Raw genomic sequence first — 10,543 nt, forward strand, 5'->3', positions numbered from 1 at the left:
AGGTTTATGGCTCCGGTTAATTGTTGCATATACCCCCTTTTTTTCTTCATTCTCGGATGGGAGTTTTTGGAGACTGCATGGTGTTGGACATTCGTTATTCTACCATCTTTATTTTTTTTCCCTTTTCTCTTCCTTTTCCCTCTTAATACCGCCTTATGAAGTGTATGAACAAGGATATTATAATGCATTGCATCCAATACCCTCCTCAGTCCTGTCAAACCTCGCCTCAAAGGAGCCCATCCTGCTTCGACCGCAACGTCTCAAGACGCCTTTTATATCCATCGTCCATGTCAATCATTCCTTCGAGTGCCTCCATCACGTCAAACACGAAATCCTGACAGTTCCAGCTCGGAATATCATTGCGTATGGGCACGTTTGCTGCGATATCAGCGACTCCTGGTGCCTTGGACTCGTCTATTTCGCAGATGTAGTAGAGCTCGAGCAGGGTTCCGTCTTCCCGGACGTTGGCTGTGCGTTGTTCGTATCTGAAACGGCCTGAAGAGCCCATCGCGTTGAGGATCAGTTTGGTTGGGCCGTCGACGAAGAGAGCCCAATGCTTGAAGAAGCAGCCATCGTCGAATATCGCTGCGTAGACACCAGGCATGTTTATGTCTATATCCTCTGCGTCTTTCTATCTTGGTTATATCTCCATCTTCATGATGGCTTTCCTTCTCCCCGCAAGAAGCAATATGTCATGTGATATTCTCACCTCCCAAAGCCTTCGACTTTTGCGGCTTCGCAAGTCCGAATGGAAGAAAACAACTTGAATATAAGAAACATCACCTTCAGGCTGGGTTTTCTAACAGGAGAGAGATAGCAGACAGAGCATCTCTGTAGACAAAGCATGCTGATGCTGTCTCTGCTCTGCCTCTTTGGCTCCCTCTCGTTGCTGCTGTGACCATTGTCGTCATAAGTAGAGAGAGAGAGAGAATATACAAGTACAGTGATACCAAACCCCTTTGCCAAAAGAGCTATTATTCCATACCATTCTAACGGTCTCCAGCAGATTTACGAGTCTACATTGTTGCCATCATGACCTCTTCTCCGTCGTATATCGACTACGAGACCTTCCTAGACCCGTCCTTCTCACCCACCTCGTTTGCCCAGACGCTGGTGGCAACCACCAACAACCCGTCTGATACTCCTCTCGACCTATCCACCCCCCTCTCTCGTGTGCTGTTCGACATCCAAGAAGTCGACAGCCACGTCCACACGCTCACAACCAAGTCTGCCTTACCATTACTACGGTACACGACCGATACCACAGCCTCAGGCCAGCGTGTACTTCTAGCCCTTGAGGCGCAGGTTCTCGCGCTCACGGAAGGGTACCAGCGGCTTGAGAAAGATGTCGTGCGTCGATGGGAAGGGGCCGAGGAAGTGCGCGGGGCGGCAGAGCGGTCCTGGGCGACTGTCAAGCTCGCCAGGGCGGTGTCGAGGTGTCTAATGCTGGGCAGGCAGTTGGAAGGGCAGCTGGTGGAGATCAGCGGGAGGGAGCGAGAGGACCACCGGGCGCTGGTAAGGGCGTCCCAGACGCTGCTGATGCTCCGACGGATGTTTGCCGACAATGACGACGGAGAAGGAGAAGGGTACGGTGTCGGTCTAGACCGGGTGAGAGTTGTGAGGACGTTGAGGACGGACCTGGTGAATCCGGCGGAGAATAGTGTCAAGGCACGCGCCCAGCAGATCGTCAGTCGGTTCTCACTGCCGACGGACGAGCAAGGGCGGCAGAGCAGCGGCACTGGATCATCAACGTCGTCATCAACATATGCACAGCAGGAAGAGGCCCGGGCACGGCTGATATCAGCCATGACGGCCCTCTACCTGCTCTCCCCTACACCCCAAATACAAGCACACGTCTCAATGTCGGCCACGGCTAATTTCCAACCAGAGCTGCTCCTCGTGACACTAAAGTCGTTCATCCACTCGTCCCTGACCGCCTCTCTCCAGGCACTGATGCGAGGGCTCTCTCAGCTCCCATCCCTGGAACGCGCACTACTGGAGGTATCCAACCGATGCCAGGCCCTGGTTGTGCTGGAGAGGATACTGCAGGGTACCAGGCAACCTGTGCATCCGTTCTACAACCACGCCACCAGTGACTACTCTTCTTCTGCGACCTTGAAAGAAAAAGAGAAGAATGCAAAGAACAACCTACTGTACCCGCTCCTCCAGTACCTGGACACGTCGTCTCTGCCAAGCTACTTCTGGCGCTGTCTTGCGTCCGCCCTGTCGCCGCGAGTGGGAGAGCTGCTGAACCGTGGCGGGGCGGCCGCTCGGGCCCTGCGCGGGAACCGAGAGAGGCTGCGAGATGAGATCCGGCAGTGTGTGTTACGCGGGAGCAGCAGCACTTCCAGCAGCAGCAGGGACAGAGACAGAGACGGAGACGGAGGCCTGGTGGTGGGCAACTGGGAGCGGGAGGCGGCCGTCATGGTTGGCGCCGTGCTGGGAAATCGGTAGTTATTATCATTATTATATATCAATTTTTATTTTTTTCTTCTCAACCCAGGCGTTGGTTCTATCATATTTCCCCCACTCCCTCTCGTCTGTCGTGTTCTCCTAGGTGTATGCATGGCGTTGTTTCATGGATTATATCTGTCTACTATGTATGTCTGTCATACTAATGGTTATATGTTGTGTGTCTTTGCATATGCAAGCCCTGTCATAATATCTGTCAAAGTCAACCAGTACACGCAGCTTAATGCCAACCACTGCCACAAACCCGTAACTAATAATATCAAGTCAAAAGCATCCGGCAACCTGGTTCAAGCCTGGTCAGGTCCTGAATATGACGTCTCTCTTCCGGCATCCTTCACCTTCTTATCGCGTCGTACACACAGACAGACAGGAAGAAGCAAAGGGAGTCGACATCAACATCAGCATCAAGCAGGTTAACCAGAAGCACAACAGCATCCATGGATCGATCGCAGAGGAGAAGAAAAAAGAGAAGAAGAGGCAACTTTTCTCTCTTCTTCCCTGGTCATGTAGAACTGGACTGGACCGGATGGTGAGACTTACATGCAGGTACAGCTTCTTGTTACTTTCTTCTCGTCTCCTTACTTTCCGCTTACCTGCTTTTTCATCCTAGGTCTAAAAGAAGATGGTTCAAGGCCTTGCAGGTACCTGTACTCCGGTATAACAAAGCTGGGTATACTTATAAATAACCAGTCGAGGGATGCAAGAGTGGCGGGAGGGGGTGGGAAGATGATGAAAAAAGGGTGCCTGGATCGATCGATCGGCTCACGGCATAAGAAGCAAAAACATAAAATGACAGCGAAGAAGGTATCGGCCAGGACATTTTTCGTATCCAGGGCCTTGCAAGGACTCGCCTCTTCACATGCTTCGTGCTACGTGCGGTTGATGGGTGGTTACAGGCCAGGTCCCGGTCAGGGCAACGCAGCCTGGTTCCTGGATAAGAGGCAAAGGGTGAAAGAAGAAGACGAGGACTACGAGAAAAGGGACCATCCAGAAATATGGGCTGTGTACAAGGGTCTGCCAGACAGCGAGACAGGGCAGACTACTTGCTATGTATGAGAGAGAAGAGAGAGACAGCGAGACGACGGGGATATGCAAGGTACCTGTACCTGGGCAGGGCTAAGGCAAGGCACCAACCGGAGGTACCTCGACGCCCACTTAGTGCAGGCCAGGTACCTTTCGCTAGCGCCACCTACCTTCTTCTCCAGTTAAAGGCCTTTAACTAAAGGCGCAGTCACCAGTTAAGACCTCAGTTAAGGCTCCAGTTAAGGACTAGGGGGGCCCCTAGTTAAGAGGCTAGTTAAGAGGCTAGCTAAAGGCTTTTACTCCTTGGAAGTACCGGTACCTTTCCTTTCTGCTCGCCTGGGTGGCCCGCTCAGCCGCCTTTCCTGGTCCAAAGAGGAAGAGGAAGAAGAAGAAAGAGAAGAAGAAAAAAAAGAAGAGCCAGCCAGGCTTTTTCTTCTTAGGGCTTTTTCATTCTTCCTTTTTTTTTCGTTCCCCTCTCCGAGAGATGCCATGACTTGCATCCTCCTGGCTCTGACGTAGCCCTTCGCTTCTTTAGCCTCATCTTCTTCTCTCATCTTCTCCTCGATCTCTCTCTCTCTCTTTTCTTCTTCTTCTTCTTTTCTTCTTCTCCTTCACCTTTTGGAAATTCACTTTCTCTTCTACCCGGAGTACTTCGACCGCTTCGGCTACTCGACTCCGACTACTCCATCCTACATCTCGACTATCAACTTCTCCAGCTTCTACTACTCCACGGCTGAAACAGACAACAGGAGAGCATCCATGTAGAACAACTGCATGACCTTCCAGCCTTCAACATCGTCTACCAGGCCGACACTACCCAGAAACATCTTCTCGTCTCTGTTCTGGCCTTCTCCTGCGCCTGCAGTGTCACAGGGGCCTGGTTCGTACCTGAACGCCCTTTCAGAGCATCAGACGAATATCAACATCGCCATCTTTCCGTCACCCTCGCCACTTTTGGGGACGGCCAAACGTCACTCTTCCAACAATCCAGAACCCACAAACACATAAACACACAACTCACAGCATTCCAACAGTCGAATGTTTCGGTCCTTTCTGCGTTGATCCATTTCTTTACCTTCCCATTAGAACGACCCACTTGCCGCCGCCGTCGTGGTCGTCGGCGAGGTAACGCTAAAGGAACTGCGACAAGAGAGCAACTTTGGGAAATAATATAAGCATAGATGACACCCTCGCCTTTATCTAGCTGAGATTCCCCTCCCCTCCCAGCTCGACTCTCTCTCTCTCCTCTATCTTTTTTCTCTTTTCTTTTGTTATCTCTTATTATTATTCTCTGGCCAGGCTATCTTCAGGTCGCAGGACGGCAGTGGAAGAAGAAGTGAAACAGACGGGGGAAGACAGAAGAAACCAGGGGGGGAAGAGACGAACAGGAAAGGACATCAAGTGAGGGAGAAGGAGAAAAAAAAAAAAGAAAAAGGCCAGCAAGATGGTGTCGACTGCGATGCCCTCGTTCCTCCCGGTGAACAACTCTCTGTCTATGCCTCTGGCGGACCAGCAGAAGAAGGAGCGCTCGCCCGCAACACCTACGCCTTCGTCCGCGCCGGGGATCAAGAGACAGTCGAACGGACAGGCACTCGCTAGCCAGACTCATTCTCCCACCGTCACATCAAACGGTATATCAAAAACAGACCTCAGCTCGAACCGTGGAACGAACAATGTAACCGTTACCGAACAACATCAACAGCCACCACACTCTCATACAGCGTACACGCAATCACATACCATGTCGGGATCCTCGTCAACACCTAATCGCGGCGCTGCCGTCAGTCGCGAGGGCTCCTCGACCCATTCCTCCGCCTTCGATGAGCTACAGCACCCCGACTCGGACGGAGAGCACTATCCGTCCGACAACGAGGTAGAGATGGGTGGCACCGGAAATGCCGGACCTTCAGGCACTGGCCCTGCAGGTACTTCAGGGGCCGGGGGGGCCGCAACAACAACCTCGACTGCTCCCGCTGGGCCACCGTCAAAGAAGAAGAAAGGCCAGCGTTTCTACTGTACAGACTTTCCGCCCTGCAACCTCAACTTTACTAGAAGTGAGCATCTAGCCAGGCATATTAGGTAAAAGACGAGCCCCATCCATATACATAATTGTCCCGGTGTAAAAAGTGCTAACGATGATATTAGAAAACACACCGGGGAACGCCCGTTTCAGTGTCATTGTTCACGCCGGTTCTCCCGTCTCGACAATCTACGCCAGCATGCTCAGACTGTACATGTTAATGAAAACATACCCGGTGATTCCCTCGCGGCCACCGGAACCCGCTTCCAGCGCCAGATACGGACCGATCGGGTACGTCCTACCGGTCGAGCCCGCGCGGGAACAGGAGGAAGCCATTCACACAGCCACAGCCGCAATCTATCAACCTCCAGCATCTCATCGAACTTGTCTAGCTTTCCTCCTACGCATCAAGAGTTACGGCGCAGACCGCCACCGTTGATGATGGCTGGATCCGGCCCTGATCCCGCCCGCGGCCGGCTATCACTCTCTCTGGAGACGATGGGTGAACCTCCCAAGACACCCCCAAATCAGTCTGTTTCCGGACCCATCTTTACTCCTTCATCAGCTACATACGACCAATCGAGTCCATACTATGCCTCCCCTAGCTCAGCATACGGTTCGTCATATTGGCCAGACCGCACCTTTGGTCGTCGTCTGTCAGTCCCAACAGGTACCCGACCGTTTGACTCGCATTCGAATTACCCCAGCCAGTCACCGTTTATTCGTATGACCCATCCGCCACACCCAGGCCCGTCAATAGCACCTGCTCCGGCTCCCGTATTGGCCCCCGCACCAACAGAAGGCCCCCCATATGCATCCGTAACACCAACCAGCTCCATTGATTCGGGGTTTGAAGCCGATCCCCGGCGAAGAACTTGGCATCCTTCATCATATACTGGATTTGCACGCCCTGCCCCGGCTACCAGTAGCCTATGGTTCCAGCAATCTGCTGATCCACCAAGCGTAACCGCGGGTGTGAATGTACCACCAATATCTTCGCCTTCTCAGCAGACAACCACTCGTCTACCAGGCATCGAGTCTTTCGACCAAGTTCCGCCACGCCGGGACCTTGACCGTGATCGAGACACCAGCCCTATGACCCTCGACCGCCGCCACTACCAACCCCAGCCATACTCGCAGCCGCCACCGCCGCCGTCACACATAATAAGTAGCTCGTCCTTCGCGCCTACATTCAACGCCACGCCGCGGCCAGCTCCGCCATTCTCCGGTGCTGAACATCGGCGCGGCCAGCTATCACTCGACACTACTTTACAGCGAACGTTAACCAGGCTAGACTTACATGGCAATGGAAGCTCCAGTGGCAGTGCCAAAGACGCAGCAAGCTGGAGCCAAGCTACTCTTGGTGAATTACAAAGTATTGGCTCACGACCGTCAACAGGAGCAGGTACAGGCCCTCTAAGAGAAGAGGCTGAGCATGAAGAGGATATGGCGGGAGATGACGGGCCGGGACCAGATGTTCCTACCGAAATGCCAACCACACAGTCGCAGCCAGCGCAGTATGAGACGAGTGCAACAGAACAGCAGCGAATGGCTGGAGGCAGTGGCGGCAGTAGCAGTGATGGACTAGGCCGTCTCGAAGCATTGGTTGCTGTCGCTACAAGTGAGAATAAGAAAACCAACTTGTAACTTGCAGCGTACATGCTCACGGATCACGGCAATGATTTGCATTCGACTATTGATATGGAGGAACAGTATGAATATGATAGGAGCGCTTGGGTCTACTGCTTATATCTCCTTTCCCCCCTCTTTATCCCTCTCTCCCGTCTTTTTTCTCCTTCCTTCTCTTGGCTTTCCCATCTTATACATACACTCATACCCATACATACAACGCCCGCCACATTTTCGTCTCTTTAGGTTGTTTTTTATCTCCCTCATTTTTGTATCTTTTTTCCTCATATCTCCTTTTTGTTGGTCTCATCCTGGCACAATGGATCATTGATTACCATTGTGGTTGTGGCATTTTGTCTCTTTGTCCCTGACCTTGTCCGTCTTGTTTATATACTTCCAGTGCTTTATATTCCGGTTTACCTGGTCGCCTTATCCGATGCGATGCGATGCGTGGTGTGGTATGAATCATTTATTTACTTAGGCTATTTCTTCTCTATTATTATGCAGGTCGAAGTTGAGACAAAAAAGAAGGATGAACTGTGGATGAAGACGCTGAAATGAATTGAAACGAATTAATGACTCTCTTTTTTTGTTATCTACCCTCTCGTTATCCTTCATCTTGTTCGCTATTTTTTTTCGCTTCTTGGTCTGTTTTATGAATATCTTTGCCTTGGAAAGGGGGCTATGTTGCTTATTGCCATCCGCTGCATTCATGGCATACAACCTGCTTGTTTTCAACATTATTTCCTACCTACTTCGACTCTTACCTCAATTCCACCGATGACTTCCTATCCATTCGTCCATTTATCTACTCACTCGTCTTTCCCTTCATACACCCCGGTTGAAAGCATGGGGCTGGCTACGGATGAAGTATGAACTAGATCCACATTACCTACCTCCCTGTCTACTTATACCAGCATACGGACAAGGCCGTACGGGGGCCAACACAGTTGGAAAGGATACTTTTTGACTTTTCTATATGATTATGATATTGGGCACTGATGACGATTCACTTCAGGATATATATTCTTGCCTTTGATGATAGCTATGGATAATCGGTTGGTGGACTGACGATATTCGGTTTCGTGTATCTACTGGTTTTGGTATAATGAATTTTTAATATGCATATGAATGGAATGGGTTTGAGATATGGGTATTCCCTTACGGTATCGGTTACTTCCTCTCCTTTGAGCAATGGGTTGGTAGATATGTTGATTTATAGAAGTAGAAGTAGACAATAAGGATTCATTCACGTATATCTCATTGTACAGACCTATGCTGCAATTGAATAACTCTCATCACCAGTCCTTTCTTCAAATGCTTTCTGCTTTGTATACTGTTTCCTTGTTCCCTTTAATTCTATTATATAGATTTCCTGGCTCATCCAGCATTCTACATCTCTTTCCTATCTTTCTTCTGGCACATTTTCCCTTGCGGAGGAACTCTCAGCATAGATCCCACAATTACTGGCTAAGAGGACGCAGTCGAACCGCCACAGAAGTCAAACTAACACAAGGGACCCCAGGACAGCATGGGCTTAGGGCGCCAACGGCCCGTCTCGGGTCAACCTGGAGACGGCACAGGGGACAATCCAACCCCGTCGGAGAGAGGAGCAGGAAGGATGACCCAGGAAGTGGGAGAAGAGGGATCAACCGAACAAGGAAAAGACGTACACGAGGATAATGGCTCAGACCGGCACAGGGATAAGAGGCAGAAGCGAGACAGCAATGCTCGCCTTGGACCTGGGCCTGTGCGCCAGTCAAGATTGGGGACAGAGCAGAGAACATACCTGGAACTTCAAACTGAGCGAAGTGAACCTTCAGCTGGACTGCCAATGCATAACCCAGAACTGTATGAGCAGATACAGAGAGATGGAGAGGCAGGGGTATATATCGGCCCAGGAGCTCATATCGTAGGTCGATATGCGCCACAACGACGGAGTGACCATACTGCAGGCAGCACCCTGACCCCTGTTGGAGATGGGAGAGCAGGGGATGCAGCTGAAACGGTTATTTCGGCTTCGGCTACAGGAACATCAAGTGATGGTGATGAGCTCCCTGCCATAAACAAGAAAAGACCTCATGCGGAAGGGAGCTCGGGGTTAGGGGGTAATGGCAACGGCAGGCCTGTTGAAGGACAGGAACCCAGGGACGGGACTTCGGGAGAGAATCGCTCGCACTCGTTTGATCCCAAAGAATGGCAGCTTCCTCAAGCTGCAAATCAACGGAAAACAAGGGATATTGGCCCTGAATTCAGTAAGTCCGCGTATTCCCCCTGTGCGGAGCTAGCTTATGAGGGACTAAACATTCAATGAGCAGGGCAAAGAATTGTCATCTCAAGCGATGACAGCCATACGAGCGAGTTTGTTCGGAATGGAGCCAGAATTAAGGAGCGTGCGCATCCTCCTTCATCACCGCAATTCTCATCCTCACCGGATCGGGGCAAGAGGAACCCTCCAAGGGTCACTTACACTGAGTTTTATCAGGAGAGGCTGGTCAAAGAGCTACGTCGGGAATTCAAACGCATGGGCCGAAGGCGGTTGTTTCGCGCCTTTCCTCCCCAATCGTTCTCGACTCGACGAATCAGGACTTGGAGTACATCGAGGATAAGTGTCTTGGGTAACTTTGGCCGGACTTTGGCTAGCGCCTTGCCGCCTCGCCCGCAGCTGACTAGACCTGGAAGGAGAGTCGATCTCTTTTGCGATATAAAGCAAGAAGATTCGCCCATTGAGAGTGACCCAAGACAATTCCCTCTTCCGTCTATTGAAGAGGAGCCGGAAAACGAACCTAGCCCTTCGGCATGGGGGAGATCGGGACATCCGCCTTCTGAGCCAGAGCCTGAAAAGCCTCAGGCTAGCACTCGTTCTGAAGCTGCAGCCGAGGAACCGCCAAAGAGGGGGAGAAGACAGGCAGCCGTCGCAGGCAGACAAAAGATGCTAGAGCGCACTGCATCACCAGCAAGACGCCCGACTCGCGAACCTGCAGCAAGAAAGACAAGTGTTGCGTCTCCCAGCCAGCCACAATCATCTGTCGCAAGAGAAGGTGGAAGAGTAGCAGTCCCCGAAACCATTCATGAAGAAGTCGAGGATACTGAGGAAGAGGAAGCAGAAAGTAGCCGCCAACCAAAGCAAGCTACGAAGGGCAAGGCTAGAGGCAGAGCACCAAACAAGGCTCCAGCAAAGGCTAAAGCAAGCAAAGCACCTCCAAAAAAGCCGGCTTCAAAGCCCAAGCCCCAGCCCAGGAAGAAAGCTGCCCCTAAATCGAAAGCCGTCAGTAAACCAGCTAAAGGGGGTGCCACCAAAAAGAAGAAATGACGTAGTTTTGTCAACTTCTCACCGTATGTTATATGTTATTTACATGGAATATATTCCCTAGAGTTTGGTTTTCTGTATCATATATG

The 10,543-nt window shown here is 51.3% G+C and overlaps 5 protein-coding genes across 5 annotated transcripts; 4 read left to right on the top strand and 1 right to left on the bottom strand.

Moving 5' to 3' along the window:
* Positions 1–226: 226 nt before the first annotated feature.
* Positions 227–604, bottom strand: MCYG_03434 (conserved hypothetical protein; the record flags this gene model as incomplete). The annotated part of the gene is made up of 1 exon (XM_002847882.1): positions 227–604. One exon carries the CDS (start codon positions 602–604, stop codon positions 227–229), a length of 378 nt encoding a protein of 125 aa, XP_002847928.1.
* Positions 605–1,032: 428 nt separating this feature from the next.
* Positions 1,033–2,454, top strand: MCYG_03435 (golgi transport complex component Cog5; the record flags this gene model as incomplete). Its single annotated transcript, XM_002847883.1, has 1 exon — positions 1,033–2,454. One exon carries the CDS (start codon positions 1,033–1,035, stop codon positions 2,452–2,454), a length of 1,422 nt encoding a protein of 473 aa, XP_002847929.1.
* A 328-nt stretch (positions 2,455–2,782) lies between these two features.
* On the top strand, positions 2,783–3,528 carry MCYG_03436 (uncharacterized protein; the record flags this gene model as incomplete). Its single annotated transcript, XM_002847884.1, has 2 exons — positions 2,783–3,018; positions 3,114–3,528. The coding sequence occupies 2 exons, from the start codon at positions 2,783–2,785 to the stop codon at positions 3,526–3,528; spliced, it is 651 nt and encodes a 216-aa protein (XP_002847930.1).
* A 1,411-nt stretch (positions 3,529–4,939) lies between these two features.
* Positions 4,940–7,162, top strand: MCYG_03437 (zinc finger protein; the record flags this gene model as incomplete). The annotated part of the gene is made up of 3 exons (XM_002847885.1): positions 4,940–5,549; positions 5,641–5,806; positions 5,908–7,162. The coding sequence occupies 3 exons, from the start codon at positions 4,940–4,942 to the stop codon at positions 7,160–7,162; spliced, it is 2,031 nt and encodes a 676-aa protein (XP_002847931.1).
* Positions 7,163–8,419: 1,257 nt separating this feature from the next.
* MCYG_03438 (uncharacterized protein) lies at positions 8,420–10,457 on the top strand (the record flags this gene model as incomplete). Its single annotated transcript, XM_002847886.1, has 3 exons — positions 8,420–8,644; positions 8,670–9,399; positions 9,463–10,457. 3 exons carry the CDS (start codon positions 8,420–8,422, stop codon positions 10,455–10,457), a joined length of 1,950 nt encoding a protein of 649 aa, XP_002847932.1.
* Between the last annotated feature and the right edge of the window lie 86 nt (positions 10,458–10,543).

Source organism: Microsporum canis, genomic scaffold (assembly GCF_000151145.1).
Source record: "Microsporum canis CBS 113480 supercont1.3 genomic scaffold, whole genome shotgun sequence".
Classification (NCBI taxonomy): domain Eukaryota; kingdom Fungi; phylum Ascomycota; class Eurotiomycetes; order Onygenales; family Arthrodermataceae; genus Microsporum; species Microsporum canis.